Below are 14,410 nucleotides of genomic sequence, written 5' to 3' on the forward strand. Positions count from 1 at the left end.
TATTTTAAGCTACTGCTAGTTTTAATAAAACAGTAATCTTACTTGAGCAATTTTTAAAGGCGCGGTAACATGTTAGCGGAAAACAGGGAGAGGTAATAAGTATTTAAAGGTGATTAAATATCCAGTGCAGTTTCTTTGCTTCAATGATGAACAACCATCCTCTGATTCCACATACTTTTCCAAAGAGGGATGGAGAGAGGGAAGCAGGTAGGGAGGGGAAATAAACCTTGAATAAAAAGAAACTAATCAGAACCTAAGATTCCTTGCCTCCATTTAAAAATGGGAATTTGGACATTATGAAATATGCCTCAGAGCATATAAATGGCAGACCTCATTACTCCTAAATTCACTGATCTCTTAAGAATATTATAAATATCAACAGACTAATAAATTATCTATCAGTTACATTTGGGAGCTTGACAAATTCTTTAAATTAATGAAATCACACAACTAAAAAAACTTACAAGATCTGGAAGAGGTCATATCTAATCCATCCCTACAAAAGGAATTACCCATTAATTTCTCTTTTAATGCTTCAAAAGAAAAAAAAACTTACTCCTAGTCACCTTGGACATATTACCAAAGAATTATATATTTTAGCTAGCTAGCTAAATCAATCAATCTATCTATCTATCTATCTATCTACCTATCTATCTATTTCCTTTTATTTATTGTATTCTTTAACTCTGCTTTCTTTACTTTGTACCCCAGTCTAAGCACTGGCCCTTCTGTTTCACTTTCAGTAGTCCAATGCTGTAGCGTCTGTATCTAATCCCTTACTTAGAATTAGGTCTTAAAAGGTCTTAAAATTGTCCAAACATATTGGATTTTGTAAAATATTTAATAGCTTGGTAAAACTAATCAACAAGTTGCTTACTCTGCTTGACCACGTAAAAATGACAAATCCATCTCTGTGTTAAGTTGTTTATTGTTTGGGGGAATGAGGAGGTACATCACCAAGGCTTATTTAAGGCATTTAATTGCACTAAAGAAACAGATAAGAGACCTGCAACAAATACACATAGGGAGACCCATTAAGCCCCAAAGTGATTTGGAATTTTGTTTTCTAAAGTCTCATGGCAGTGACAGGCCACTGTGAGGGAAGGTTGCTTGGCAACTGGAGTTCTTATTTACCAAAAGGTAATTTAATATAAAGACTTCTGCATTACTTAAAGTAATGCACTGTATAATCCATTATGTTGTTTGTTCTTATTGGTTACAGCACTTTAAGAACAGTAAGTGTAGGTGGCTACTTAAGACAGTAACAAATTGATAGGAAAAAATAGAATACAAAGTTATACTTAAATGAGTCACTTTCTTCCCTATTCACTCCATCCCTCAAAGCAATTGCTTTTTTTAAAAAAAGCAAACACATTGTATTTCCCTCTCCTCCCCACCAAGGGTCAAAAGAAATTCAACCACCCTCCAGTTTCTAAAAGCCACACAGAGAAATAAAAACATTATGTCTTTAACTAAGAGAGTTCAAAGAACTATGCAGCAAGAGCATCTGGGGATAAAGAGAACAGTCACCTGCATGAAGGAAGTATAGCATAGAAAAGATACTGTCTGCGGATAGGAGGGGCTCCAATGTAACTGATCACTTCGTGTATAAAATGCTTAGACAGAAACATTAGTCAGAAAAAAAGCCAATTACTAAGGAAAATTACTCCCAAACCAAGGCAGCTATTGAAACACATTTATGTAAGGCAGCCCTGGGCCCTAAGGTTCTTCTCTTTTTTCCCTTCACTATATAAAAGCTATTTCATGCAGTGAATATTATTCCAGAAACCACTGAAATTCAATACTAAATTGTAAAATGGTGCAATTTTAAAATTTAATAATAAAAAATAATAGCCTAAATAGCTTGGAAATCTACCCACTGAAATAATATAAGGAAATCAGCAATTGTTTCAATTTTTTAAAAGACGTTTATTCTTGCTTAACCAACACTGGTATTTTTTCCTTTTGGTATTCTTGCTCATTTGGTGCCATAAGCTCTACCCAAAAGAACCCCACCCAAGCTACCAAATAGTCTAAAACTGTGAATGGATTAAAGTGTCTTTAGAAGTTGCCTCTTTGGTTATTATTGTTACTTTTAATTAAACACTAAGACTCTCTTTATATAGTTTCCCCCAGAAAGAAAAATGCTTAATACCTCAAAGAAAAGAAAAAGGAAAAAGACTGAATGGTGTAGTTAAGATAACGTTCATCAAATGAGGTCCTTTTCAAAGAGGCTTCCCTTCACTATTCGTAAGTTTGGTAAATGAAGTAGTAAGATAGTGTCTGTTAATAATTTAAAGAAGGAAGTTGCATCTGTACTACATAAACAATTCTCACCATGAAAATATAACTTGAAACTAAAATCCTACTTTTAGGATGCAGAGAAATTTGCAAGGCTAGTGAATCTAAATGCTCTCTTAGAGCAACTCCAAAAACTATTTTTTAAGGGTAATTAGCACAAAAATCTCCCAGGCTGATTTTAGGTTGCTGGCACAAAACAATAAACAAAAGATTGATTAATAGTTTAAATTAAGTTGTGTCAGTCTATTCCAAACCACCACAACCACCCAATCTATTGTTTGAGGTACTGTTAATTCTTTGCATAGCTCCCTTCATGGTAACTCCTCAGAAGAATATGAGAACAAATTCACTCAATAAACATTTTATCACACACCCCACTATATGCTAAGCACAGTCCCACTAGCTAGAAACAGGAAAAGGCAATTTAAGGACTTACCCTGGCTTATCAAATCTCTGATCAACTCTGAAAGCCAGTTTTTAATACTTACGGGAATGTATGGACTACAAAAGATTCATGTATAATCACTGTCATAATAGGATTTTTTTGGTCTTTTTGTTTTGTTTTGGGGGGGCAGTTTGGGCGGTAAGTGTGGTTCTACAGCATTAATTCAAGCACTTGGTGTTTTTTTGTTGGTGGTGGTGGTGGGTTTTTGTTTGTTTGTTTGTTTGTTTGTTTGTTTTACCTTCATTAGCCTCTGGCCTTGAATTCTTGATATATGCAGAGAATTTGGCAAAGATGTCCATTCCAGCAGTATTTGATTCTGGGTGTTTTGGTGAAAGCTTTAAGTACCTAAATGAAAAATATAATAATGGATTATAGATCCTCCAAAGATACATTAGCATAAACTCTCCTAATCAAACCATTGTGCTAGCAGTTACTAGGTATCTTTTAAGTTATTACCCTAAGAAATGCCATCATCTGTTTTCTATGATATTTTTAAGATGTGTTTTTTCCTTAGGAAATGAAGTTCCGCACCATTTTGCTCACATATTAATATTCTTGGCAACCAAAGGGCACTTGTACTCCACCTCCATTTCATAAATTAGAATGTTGGGGAAATAGTCTACTTGTTCAGAGACTTGTGCCAAGCCAAAGGGTCTCTTAGAAGCAGAATTCTAGGGCAGAGCTGTCCAAGAGAACTTTCTGTGATGATGGAAATATTCTGTATCTGAATTGTCCAACATGGTAGCTGTTGGTGACTTGTGGCTATCTAATTATGAATTTAAATTAATCACAATAAAGACAAAAATTCACTTCCTCAGTTGTACTAGCCACATTTCAACTGTAGAACTTTCTAAAATAGGAATAATATCAACCAGATAGATCTTTGGCGTGCCATGCACTGAGATAGTCCCATACAGCAGCTCTGCAGAACCTGGCAGTAGGGAAAGAGCCCAGGCTGGTCAAGCATCTTGATCACCCACAGCAGGTAAAGGACAGAAAAGCAGAAGGCTGATCACTCACTTCAATCCTATACTCAGGATTTTCCAAAACCTCCCATATACTAAATATTATTAAGGGTGACACTGAGCAACATAAAATAAGATGTCAGGAACTTTGCTAACAAATCCTCTATTGTGTTGTTACAAAGTCTTTTTACTTTTAGAAGAGACATTCATGACATAAAAGCTTTTTAAAAAAAAAACACACGCACAAATGTGTATTTTATATACTTAAATTTCAAACACATATACTTGATGTTTATCTCTCTCTCAAATTAGGAAAATACATGTGAAAAAGCCTACTTTTCCCTTTAGCAGAGCTTGCATCAGCTTCCGGTAGTCGGGACTAGACTCTTAGCACCATTTCACGGAAGATGCCTCAGCTTAAAGGCCCTGCAAAACTTCACCAGAAAATGGACTTAAGGGCAGTAAGACTATGGAAAAAAATCTTACATGGAACTAGTTATTTATATTTATTCATATATTTTAAGATGCTGTCTTACCATTTTTCTGTAAATTAAAAATAAAAGTGAAGTATTTTTAGAAAAAAATTTAGTTCAGTAGCAAGTTGTAGTTTCAAGTTAATTTTTTATATTCTATACTTTATGTTTACCATTTTAAATTCAAGAAAAGATATATCTTCTAAATTAGACAGTACTATATTGCTAAGGAGAATATATTTATTGAACACCTATATGCTCAAGTTATTTTTCTTTTTAATATCCCTCCATGTTTAAGCTTAAAGGGTTCTCTCTTAAATGAAATTAATCACATAATGAGCTTTTTAAAAGTGAATGAGTATAGTAAATAAATTTCATCTGTGTATGTATATTTATATATGTATATATAATATGTAATTTTTTGCTAATTATAGAAAACTTTACCTTCTCTCTCCCTCTCTCTGTCATTTTTTCCTGCCTGAGTTGAAACAGTTAATTCCAGCTTCAACATCCCTGGATTTTCCTTGACTATGAAAACAACCAGGCTCTAGTTTAAATGTTTCCACCCACTTGTAATACAGTAACTTCATTGATTCATTTCAAAGAAAAAACAGTGCAAGGAGGTACAGAAGTGCCACTTCAATACATCTATAACCTCCTCTAGCCAAGTTTCCAAAATTATTCCTCTTTTCCTCAACCAATATTTATCAGTACCTACTTTTTCTAGTGAAGTAAACTTCATAATTCTCAAACTTACTTACAGGAAGGTAGGCTTGAATTACAGATTATTGATATATTTATTTTTCATGCATATATTCACTTATTCTAATTATTAAGTATCAACTATGTGTCAGGAATTATGTTAAGTATGCTTCTGTGATGAACCCACAGAAGCATACTTACTAGACATCTGTATTAATGAACAAGTAAGAATAAAGGACTTGCAATGAGCATAACCTTTATTCATATGGAAATAGCTGCTATCACAATTCTTTAAAAAAACTCTCTAAAGCAGGTTAAACAGGCCCTACTCTTCTCCAAGACAAACCATTAAATTTGTACTTAGTTTAATGCATACAACATTATAGTTACAAAAGACCATTCATCTCAATGTCTCATTTTGCCTAAAAGGAAATTATATTGCAGGGAGGTTACACACTTGGACCCAAAAATCACTGGACTAGTTAAAAGTATCACCAAACTAAAACTCAGATCTCCTGTCCCCAGGTCAGTGTTATTTTGTTTTTGTTTTATTACAGATCAGGTTCTCTCTAAAAGATAAACCAAATGCTAAACTAGTAGGCCCAAAATCAGTTGTCAACTGTTTTCTACATTCCTCCCAAACACTGGATTTTAGTCATTCACTCATTATTATTAATTTTAGCAAACTGCTTGATAAAACAGTACTTTTCAATTATTATGAACATTCATTTTAACATTTAACAAAAGGAAGGCAAATAAGTAATAAAAGACTATGTGTCAACAACAGAATAGACATGAGCATCCAGGACTTTTCAGATCATCGGGGCTTTCAGATCATTCCTTTACTCTGTATTACATCGCAGACTATTAATGGTAGACTAGCTAAGAATATTTCCATCCTTTTAGGAAACACCTTAGACGTTTTCTCCCTTCTCATGCTAATATAAAAATCAAGTGTGATTATACAGTCTATTACCTTATTCTTGTAAATTCAACTTTGTATTTCTCAGTTTAAAAAAAAGGCTTAATAACACTTTATAGAGCACGTCTCCAAAATTATCTAGCTTTTCTTTATCCTTCTATCCTTTATCAGTAAGGTAGCCCAGTATACAGGCTTGCTTCAGTTAAAAAAAAAAAAATCCAAGTTTCGGTTTTTTTGAAAGCTTTTATTTGGACAAAGTAGTTCCTTCATTCAAGCAAGGGGAACTGAAAAAATATATATATAAATACTTCTCCCCAGAGAAAAGATAATGTTTCTTCTTCAAAACCTACAGTTACCTAGGCCAGAAAAAAGTTCCTTGATCTTAGCTTTTCATTACTCCCTAAATTCTAAATAACTCTAGAATAGGTAGTTATCTATATTTATAGATGTCATGATTAAATCAGAGATGCTCACGTAAAAGGCCCTCTGTTCTCAGTATCATCAAACGCCAAAAAGATATTAGAAATGCTAGATTCTAGTCTACCAGCTGTACAACTCTTCTGCCTTTCTCCTTGTCCTATTTGGAAACAGGAAGGCTTACAGAGTGAGGAGGATCAGCAATAGCTAAGGACCTAAAGACCTCCTTATCCTACAGGGAAAAGGCAGATGGTCCCCAACTGCCCTAGAACAATAGAGGAAAGGAAAAGGAATACATGTGGTGGTCCCAGAAACATTTCTTTCTCCCCTTCATCCTACAGAAACAATTCTGCATGACAGAGTATGCTGTTTGGTCAGCATTTCACATTATGGGTTATGGAGCCCACTAAGGGCAAGGCACTCCTAGTCCAAACATGCTGTTCCAATGCATATAAATAAAAACACACCAGAAGTGAAACCACACCTACTTTTTAAAAAGGATTCACTAAATTAAGTTTAACAACCACCTTCAGTCCCACCTGATCATCACAGTAAAACAATCTACCTTTGCTTTCTCTCCTACCCTTCCTCTAAGCTTGAGCTAGCCTTCAAGTCTGTACTCAACTAAAGCACAACCCCAATTAAAGACTCACATTTTACCTCTTTTATAAAAGTCAAACTCAACTAAATGAGAAATAGAAAGAAGAAAATGGAGGAAATACAGGTTTCTGAAGTCATACAGACCTGTCTTTGAAAGTAACCTGTGCCATTTCTGCCACCATTAACTGTAAAACTTTGGACAAGTTATTTGGATTACTCGTCTTCAGTTTTTTTCATAAAGTCTTTGAGAGGATTAGTTGAGATAATCCCCAGTGCATGGCACATAATTAGCACTTGAATGTTAATTAATAACAGCAGAGGCATTAGTAACATCAAAACTACTCCCTCCCAAGTAAAATGTTAAAACTTTAGAAACTCTCTTCAGAATATAAACAGAACGATCTCCAAGTTTTAAATTAAATTATTTAAACTAAAGGAAAAGACCTCCTATGGTTATAGTATCTCTATAAATATGCCTAAATGAAACGAAAGTAAAATTTCTATTTATAAAAAGCAAAGTGAAAATGTTTATTTTCAAGGTCCAATTCAAAAAGCTAAGATGTCTTACAGAGTTCTAGATACCAAAAAGATGGAATATTTTGATATTAGCTCTACTATTTCTCTTAATGTTTATTCTCTCTGAGAAAAATCAAAAGAAAGAATAATGAAAATTATTTTTGTTGTTGTTGCTGCTGCTCTTGTTAAAGAAGACGACAAGAAGAGAATATGAGAAAATGCCCATTTTATTGAAATGGCATATAATGTTATCAGCATATTGATTTCAAAAACATAAATATCCTCAGAAGGATTTACACAATAAACACTTCAGAAAATGCTTTAAAACAACATACAGTTTCCTTCATAGAGAATGAATGTCATTCAAACTGTTTCTCTATAATTTAACGTTGATACAATGATCTACAGTTATGTAAGAGGAAGATCACTTTCATTAATCAGCATCTGAGGGTAAGTCGGCAAATATAGAACTTTCCTCAGAGCTGACAGCCTTTACGAATAAAAAGGGTAAGATATACATAATTTGTACATGAAAAGAATAAAAAGGGATGCAGTAGGTTCTATGACACAATAATCTCTCAAAAGTTATTTCTAACTAAGTTAAATGCATGTTCATAATAGTTCCTTTCTGATGTGTACAAAGCTCCAATTTCAAAGATTCCAGTTTTGATTTCTTGGTATTCTAACTCTATATATGGTCTGGAGGGAAAAATCAAGATACAGTTTTATTAATGTTGGTCTAGAGAAACTTTACTGGGGATAGAAGGAAGGATAGGACTCCTGGAAAGCAGAGATAAAAGAAGTCTGAGGCTCTTCGACAAGAAGGAAGGCAGAGGATAAGTTTTTAGGATACAGGATTATGAAAATGAAATTTTAAGCTTAGAGTAAGATTGCTAAACAGAGGGCAATTCTGTTTACAACAGAAGGTGGGCTAGTTGTAGACAGAGTGTCATTACTCATGTCTCCTAGCAGCCTTCCTGCCTGCCATCTCCAACCCTGCATGCCACGCTCCAGCCACACCTTCAGGTCCCCCAAAGAAACACTATCCAAAATAATTCTTCTGCCTGGAATGCCTGTCATTCCTTCACTCACCTGCTGGATGTCACTTTTTTTTCTTCAACTAAAGTTTAATTCAAGTGTGATCTCTTCTCCAAAGCCTTTCCTGATTCCACTCATTTTCCCACATCATCACTACCTCCTCATCCATATTTGACTGTGTTTCTTGAGAGCAGGAACTGTCTTGTTAGCTATTGTATCCGTAGGGCTTTGTTGCCCAGTAACTGTTTGCAGAATAAATGAATGAATGAATGCTGAGTAACTAATTATTTTAGAACTTTCTGACCCAATAATCCTATTCTTGGGAAATTTACCTGTATATGGTGGGAAAAAAAACAAGTTAACTAGCAAGAACAGGCCTGAGCCAGAAGAAACATTCCAGTTTTCAGGATAGTGAAACTAGAAAAGTCTAAAAGAAACCAATGATGTTTTGAACCTTTGCCAACGTTACATTATGATACAAAACTTCATAGTTGCAATTTGGGTAACTGTCATTACAGTGCATCTACTCCTCAACTGTACCTCACATTACAGGAAAAAGTTCAGTACTTTGAACTCATTAACCATGTGGCCTAATATGCAGGACCTGGGGCTCTAGAACACCTTAAAAGAAATACATAAATAAAAATGAAATCCCAGCAACGCAGTCTAAAAAATTCATTCTCTTTGGTGGTAGCTTTAGAAAGTTACCTTTAAAATGGCCTGAAAGGAAATCTCCCAGCAACCTGTACCACACCCCTGCTTCGACATTCTAGCTGGGTTCAGTTTGAACCTGTCTTCCCCATCTCTTCTTCTCCCCAAACTTCTCTCTCATTTTGGGACCTCCATCCCTCAAATAACCTGGACTCACATGTCCCAAACCTATTTCCACCAAGTACTCTATAGCTTAATCAGATTCCTGTCTTTCTTAGTGTGACTTACTGGCCTAGCCAGCAGCCAGTTCTGACATTTCTGTAGCATCATAATGAATGAAGAGAAGTCCTAGTCATTCCAACCTAATGCTGTGACAATTTAACTCAAGTACAATCAAGAGAAATGTCCCTAAGGACCAGATAAGACAAAGCTTTAAAGAGATGGCAATATTTCCATGCGTATTTTCTACGATACTCACTTGGGAGGGCATAAGACTTCTTCAAGAAATTCTTCAATCTTATTTACATCCGTTTTGACCTCATTGTTGAACGTTATAAATGGTGGGTGGGTCCCTGGAGCCAAGTTCTGCAGGTCTGCAGGCTTCCTGTTAGGCAAAATAGTGGTCAAAATCAGGTCATTTTTTTTACTCTATCTGAGGAGGCAGCAATATTTTAAATTCTCAGAGTGGTTCTAAATTTTAAAGTATATAAAAGTGAATCAGAAATCGTATTTTTTCCACTCAGTATAACAGCTGCAGTGGTACTCTAATAAGAAGCAAAAGCCTCCACAAAGCACAACATTTATGATAAGAAAATTAAGTTTTTGATTTTAACCAAAGACAAAGTCCTTCATTCTCATTCCAAATTTAACTGAGGTACTTATTAGAAATGGTGGTAGAATGAGGGGAAGAAGAGTTGGGAAAGTCAGTCTCTAGTCTCAAGTCTAACCAGCTCATTGGGTAAAGATGAGCAAAATAGCTTCTCTAAGCTTCTAAGCTTTTCCTTTTTTTTTTTTTTTTTTTTTTTGTAAAATATGGGAGAAGAACAGCTGATTCCTACAGTCCTTTTCATAACAGATTCCAAATTCAGATGCTATCTCATTTTGATTTTCCTGTAAGTTCAGACTTAATAATGAAAAAGCTGACCAGATTTGACTGTCTAATATCAAAATTACTTCAACGTATAAAAGATAGCATAAGCAAAAAGTAAGTGGCAACAGAAAATGGACAAAATATTACAGTAAATAAGAAAGACTTCAAATATGTATTAGGTAAGGATTTTTGTCCAAATTCATTTAAAATGTCATCAAAAAATCAAATAGGTATGGTTCAAAATAAATTGATAAGTCATAGATAAAATAAGTGAACACATGGAAAAATGCCCAAAAATTCCAGTCATCAAAGAAATTCAAAACTAAAAAATAAAGACATTTTCCTCCTACTAATTAGGAAAAACTGAAAATACACAGAACACTGATAAAGATGGTGAAATTGGTATGCTACCCTATTAAAAAACACAATGGTTCACCTAAACCCACCAATGAATCCTAGAATCAATAACATAACCAGATACGGTGCATATCTTAATGATAAAATATGAAGTATACATCAAGAATATGTAGTATTCTTACCAAAAAAGTTGAACCTGAATCTAAAATCAAGCCTCCTAGGGCAGCTGTCTCTCAAAGTGTGACTGAGGAGACCCTTTCACCAGACGGCCCGTGAGGGTAAAACCATACGCATAATATTAAGACATCATTTTCCTTTTTCACTCTTATTCTCTCATGCCTGGATAGTGTTTTCCATAGCCTATTCAGTGTGTGATGTCACAGGGTAATGCATACAGAAGCAGATATGAGAATTTATCTTTTATTAAGGCAGACATTAGAGATGTACAAAAACGTAAAAGAATGCCAGTCATCACTAATTCTGTTTTGAAGAATACACTTATTTTTAATTAAAAGAATTTTTGTGATATCAAGTAATGAGTTCATGATGACTCTATTTAAATCAATTAGTAAATATTTTTAAATTTTTCAGCTTTGCTTTTTAATGTAGTAAAATCAATAGTAACTGAAAGCTCCTTGAGGTCCTCAATAATTTAAGAGTATAAAGGAGTCCTGGGACCAAAAAGTTCATTTACAGGAAACATGAGGAGTTACAGGACAAAGTTAAATGATACCTCAAGGAAGCAATCAGCCAAATCCAGAATTTGGGATCTACAGTTCAACTGATTGGATTTCTACCAGTCAATGGCATGAGGATAAAAAGCCACAAATGGAAGCTGGAAGGGATTGTTGTAGATTAAGAAAAAATTAAGAGACACAACAACCAAATATGAATAGAATTTGTTTGGATCCTGAGTTGAACAAACCAGCCAAAGATTTTAGAGATAACTGGAGAAACTGGATTACACACTGGGTACTAGAGGTTATAAAGACATTATGGTTAGGTAAGAAAATTTCCATATTGTTTGGAGATGTACAGTGAAGTAAGCAGGGGTAAAATGACAGATTCCCAGGATTTGCTTTAAAACATTTCAGGAAAGAAGAAGGAGAAGAAGACAACGACAACGACGATGATGACGGCAAAGACAAAGAAGAAAGGGGACAAAGCAAATGGGGGCAAAATCTTGATAAGGAAACTGAAGTTACCAAGTTTATTCTATTTTTGTATGTTTGAAAACCTTCATAATTAAAAAGATGAACTTAAAAAACTTTAAAAAGCAATAATAACTTATTGCTTCAAAGAACTTCTCCCCCTCCTACTACTGCCCTTCCTTCCGTCCCTCCTTACCACAAATGCACATAATTTGAATAAAATAAAGGATATCTTAAAGTGTATCATGAAGGTGAAATACTTTGTCATTAAAATGAATTTTTAAATAGAGTGTACCCTAAAATCTAAATTCAGCCCAGCTTATCAATTTCCCCTGGTCTTACATCCATTCTCTCTCTCTCCCTTTCTTCCCTCCTCCTCCTCCCACTCGCTGCCTCACATACATCCCCTTCTCTCCCTTAATTTAGGTTCAGAGAGTGCCTCATCTTTCTATTACTACATTCCACTCAATACACAAAGACATTAATTATCCAAATAGTCCAAATTTTCTATCCAAGTTTTAGAGCCTACCTCCTTCCCCAAGCAAAGAAAAATAAGACTATCTATTAACTTCTACAATAACCTAAGCTCCAAAAGAGAACTTTTAAAAGTCAAAATCTGATTTGATTTTCAACTCTGATTCTTTTACTGAGCATTCTTTGGTCAGACAAGGTAAAGTTGAACACAAAATGATTGGAATACATGAAACCTGAGTAAGTCTTCCAGATTCACATTTATTTCAATAGTGAGGTATGCCTATAAGGTTCCAGTACATTTTATAAGTACTCAGTTTCAAATCAGAACTAATCCTGTTCTATTTTTAATTTCACTGGTTTCTTTTGGTTATTCCTTTTTACTCAGCATCCTCTCCACCTGTTCTTTGATCACTAAAGGGTCCTCCACGTCCAAGACCGTAGTCATCTTTCATCTTCAAGTCACCCACTCATATTCTCACTCAGACTCACATTTGTTCCCACTTATATTTTTTTCCTCTCAATTCAGGAAGACCTTGTACATAATCAAGAATCTAGAAACCCTAACAGTTTAGGGTTTATACATTTATTTTCAAATCCTTTTAATCAAAGTACCATCAGTTACAATGTGTCAATTTCTGGTGTACAGCACAATGTCCCCACTCATGCATATACATACATATATTCATTTTCATATTTTTTTATTAAAGGTTATTACAAGATATTGAACACAGTTCCCTGTGTGATACAGTAGAAACTTTTTAAAATCTGTTTTTATATAGTGGCTAATATTTGTAAATCTCAAACTCCCAAATTTATCCCTTCCCACCCCTTTTCCCCGATAAGATTGTTTACTATGTCTGCAAGTCTGTTTCTGTTTTGTAGATGAGTTCATAATGTCCTTTTTTTCTTTTTTTAGATTTCACACGTGAGTGATCTCATATGGTATTTTTCTTTCTATTTCTGGCTTACTTCACTTAGAATAACGATCTCTAGATCCATCCATGTTGCTGCAAAGGGCATTGTTTTATTTTTTATGGCTGAGTAGTATTCCATTGTATAAATAAACCACATCTTCTTTATCCAGTCATCTGTCAATGGACATTTAGGCTGTTTCCATGACTTGGCTATTGTAAATAGTGCTGCTATGCACTTTGGGGTGCTGGTGTCTTTTTGAATTAGGGCTCCTTCTGGTTATCTGCCCAGGAGTGGGATTACTGGGTCATATGGTAAGTCTATTCCTAGTCTTTTGAGGAATCTCCATACTGTTTGCCACAATGGCTGCACCAAACTGCATTTCCACCAGCAGTGTAGGAGGGTTCCCTTTTCTCCACACCCTCTCCAGCATTTATCATTTGTTGACTTTTGAATAATGGCCATTCTGACTGGTGTGAGGTGATACTTCATGGTAGCTTTGATTTACATTTCTCTGATAATTAGCAATTTGGAGCCTTTTTTCATGTACCTATTGGCCATTTGTATGCCTTCACTGGAGAATTGCTTGTTTAGGTCTTCTGCCCATTTTTGGATTGGGTTGTTTGGCTTTTTGTTATTAAGTTGTATGAGCTGTTTATATATTCTGGAAATTAAGCCTTTCGCAGTCACATTATTTGCAAATATTTTCTCCCATTCCGTATGTTGTTATTTTATTTTGTTTATGGTTTATTTTGCTGTTAAAAGCTTATAAGTTTAATTAGGTCCCATTTGTTTATTTTTGCTCTGATTTCTATTGCCTGGGTAGACTGACATAGGAGAACACTGCTAAGATTGATGTCAGAGAATGTTTTGCCTATGTTTTCTTCTAGGAGATTTACTGTGTCTTGTCTTATAGTTAAGTCTTTAAGCCACTTTGAGTTTGTTTTTGTGTATAGAGTGAGAGTGTTCTAACTTCACTGATTTACATTCTGCTAGCCAGTTTTCCCAACACTACTTGCTAAAAAGACTGTCTTTTCTCCATTGTATATTCTTGCCTCCTTTGTCAAAGATTAATTGACCATAGGTCTGTGGGTTTATTTCTGGGCTCTCTATTCTGTTCCATTGATCCACATGTCTGTTTTTATGCTAATACCACAGTTCTGTTAAATCCTAACATTTTAAAGTTAAAAAGGTAACACAAAGGTAAGAAAGAACAACAGAATCTCACAGCAAGTAGGGCTAATAAAATTGTAGAAAATACACAAGAAAAAGAGAACACACTACATCTCCCATTAATACTAGTGATGAATAAGAATGTTCTTTAATCTTGTCATATACAAATTATGATCACCTGGAAAAGACTTCTCTTATTCCAAAGTTAAAAAACATATCCAGC

The 14,410-nt window shown here is 34.6% G+C and overlaps 1 protein-coding gene across 1 annotated transcript in view; it reads right to left on the bottom strand.

Moving 5' to 3' along the window:
* Positions 1 to 14,410, bottom strand: part of CLIC4 (chloride intracellular channel 4) — a 65,275-nt gene that overhangs the window by 11,491 nt on the left and 39,374 nt on the right. Inside the window, exons 3-4 of the mRNA XM_031464384.2 lie at positions 9,509 to 9,634; positions 2,985 to 3,091 (exon numbers count right to left, since the gene is read on the bottom strand). Coding sequence (XP_031320244.1) covers positions 2,985 to 3,091; positions 9,509 to 9,634 — 233 coding nt within the window. The remainder of the gene's footprint in view (positions 1 to 2,984; positions 3,092 to 9,508; positions 9,635 to 14,410) is intronic.

Source organism: Camelus dromedarius, chromosome 14 (assembly GCF_036321535.1).
Source record: "Camelus dromedarius isolate mCamDro1 chromosome 14, mCamDro1.pat, whole genome shotgun sequence".
Taxonomy (NCBI): Eukaryota; Metazoa; Chordata; class Mammalia; order Artiodactyla; family Camelidae; genus Camelus; species Camelus dromedarius.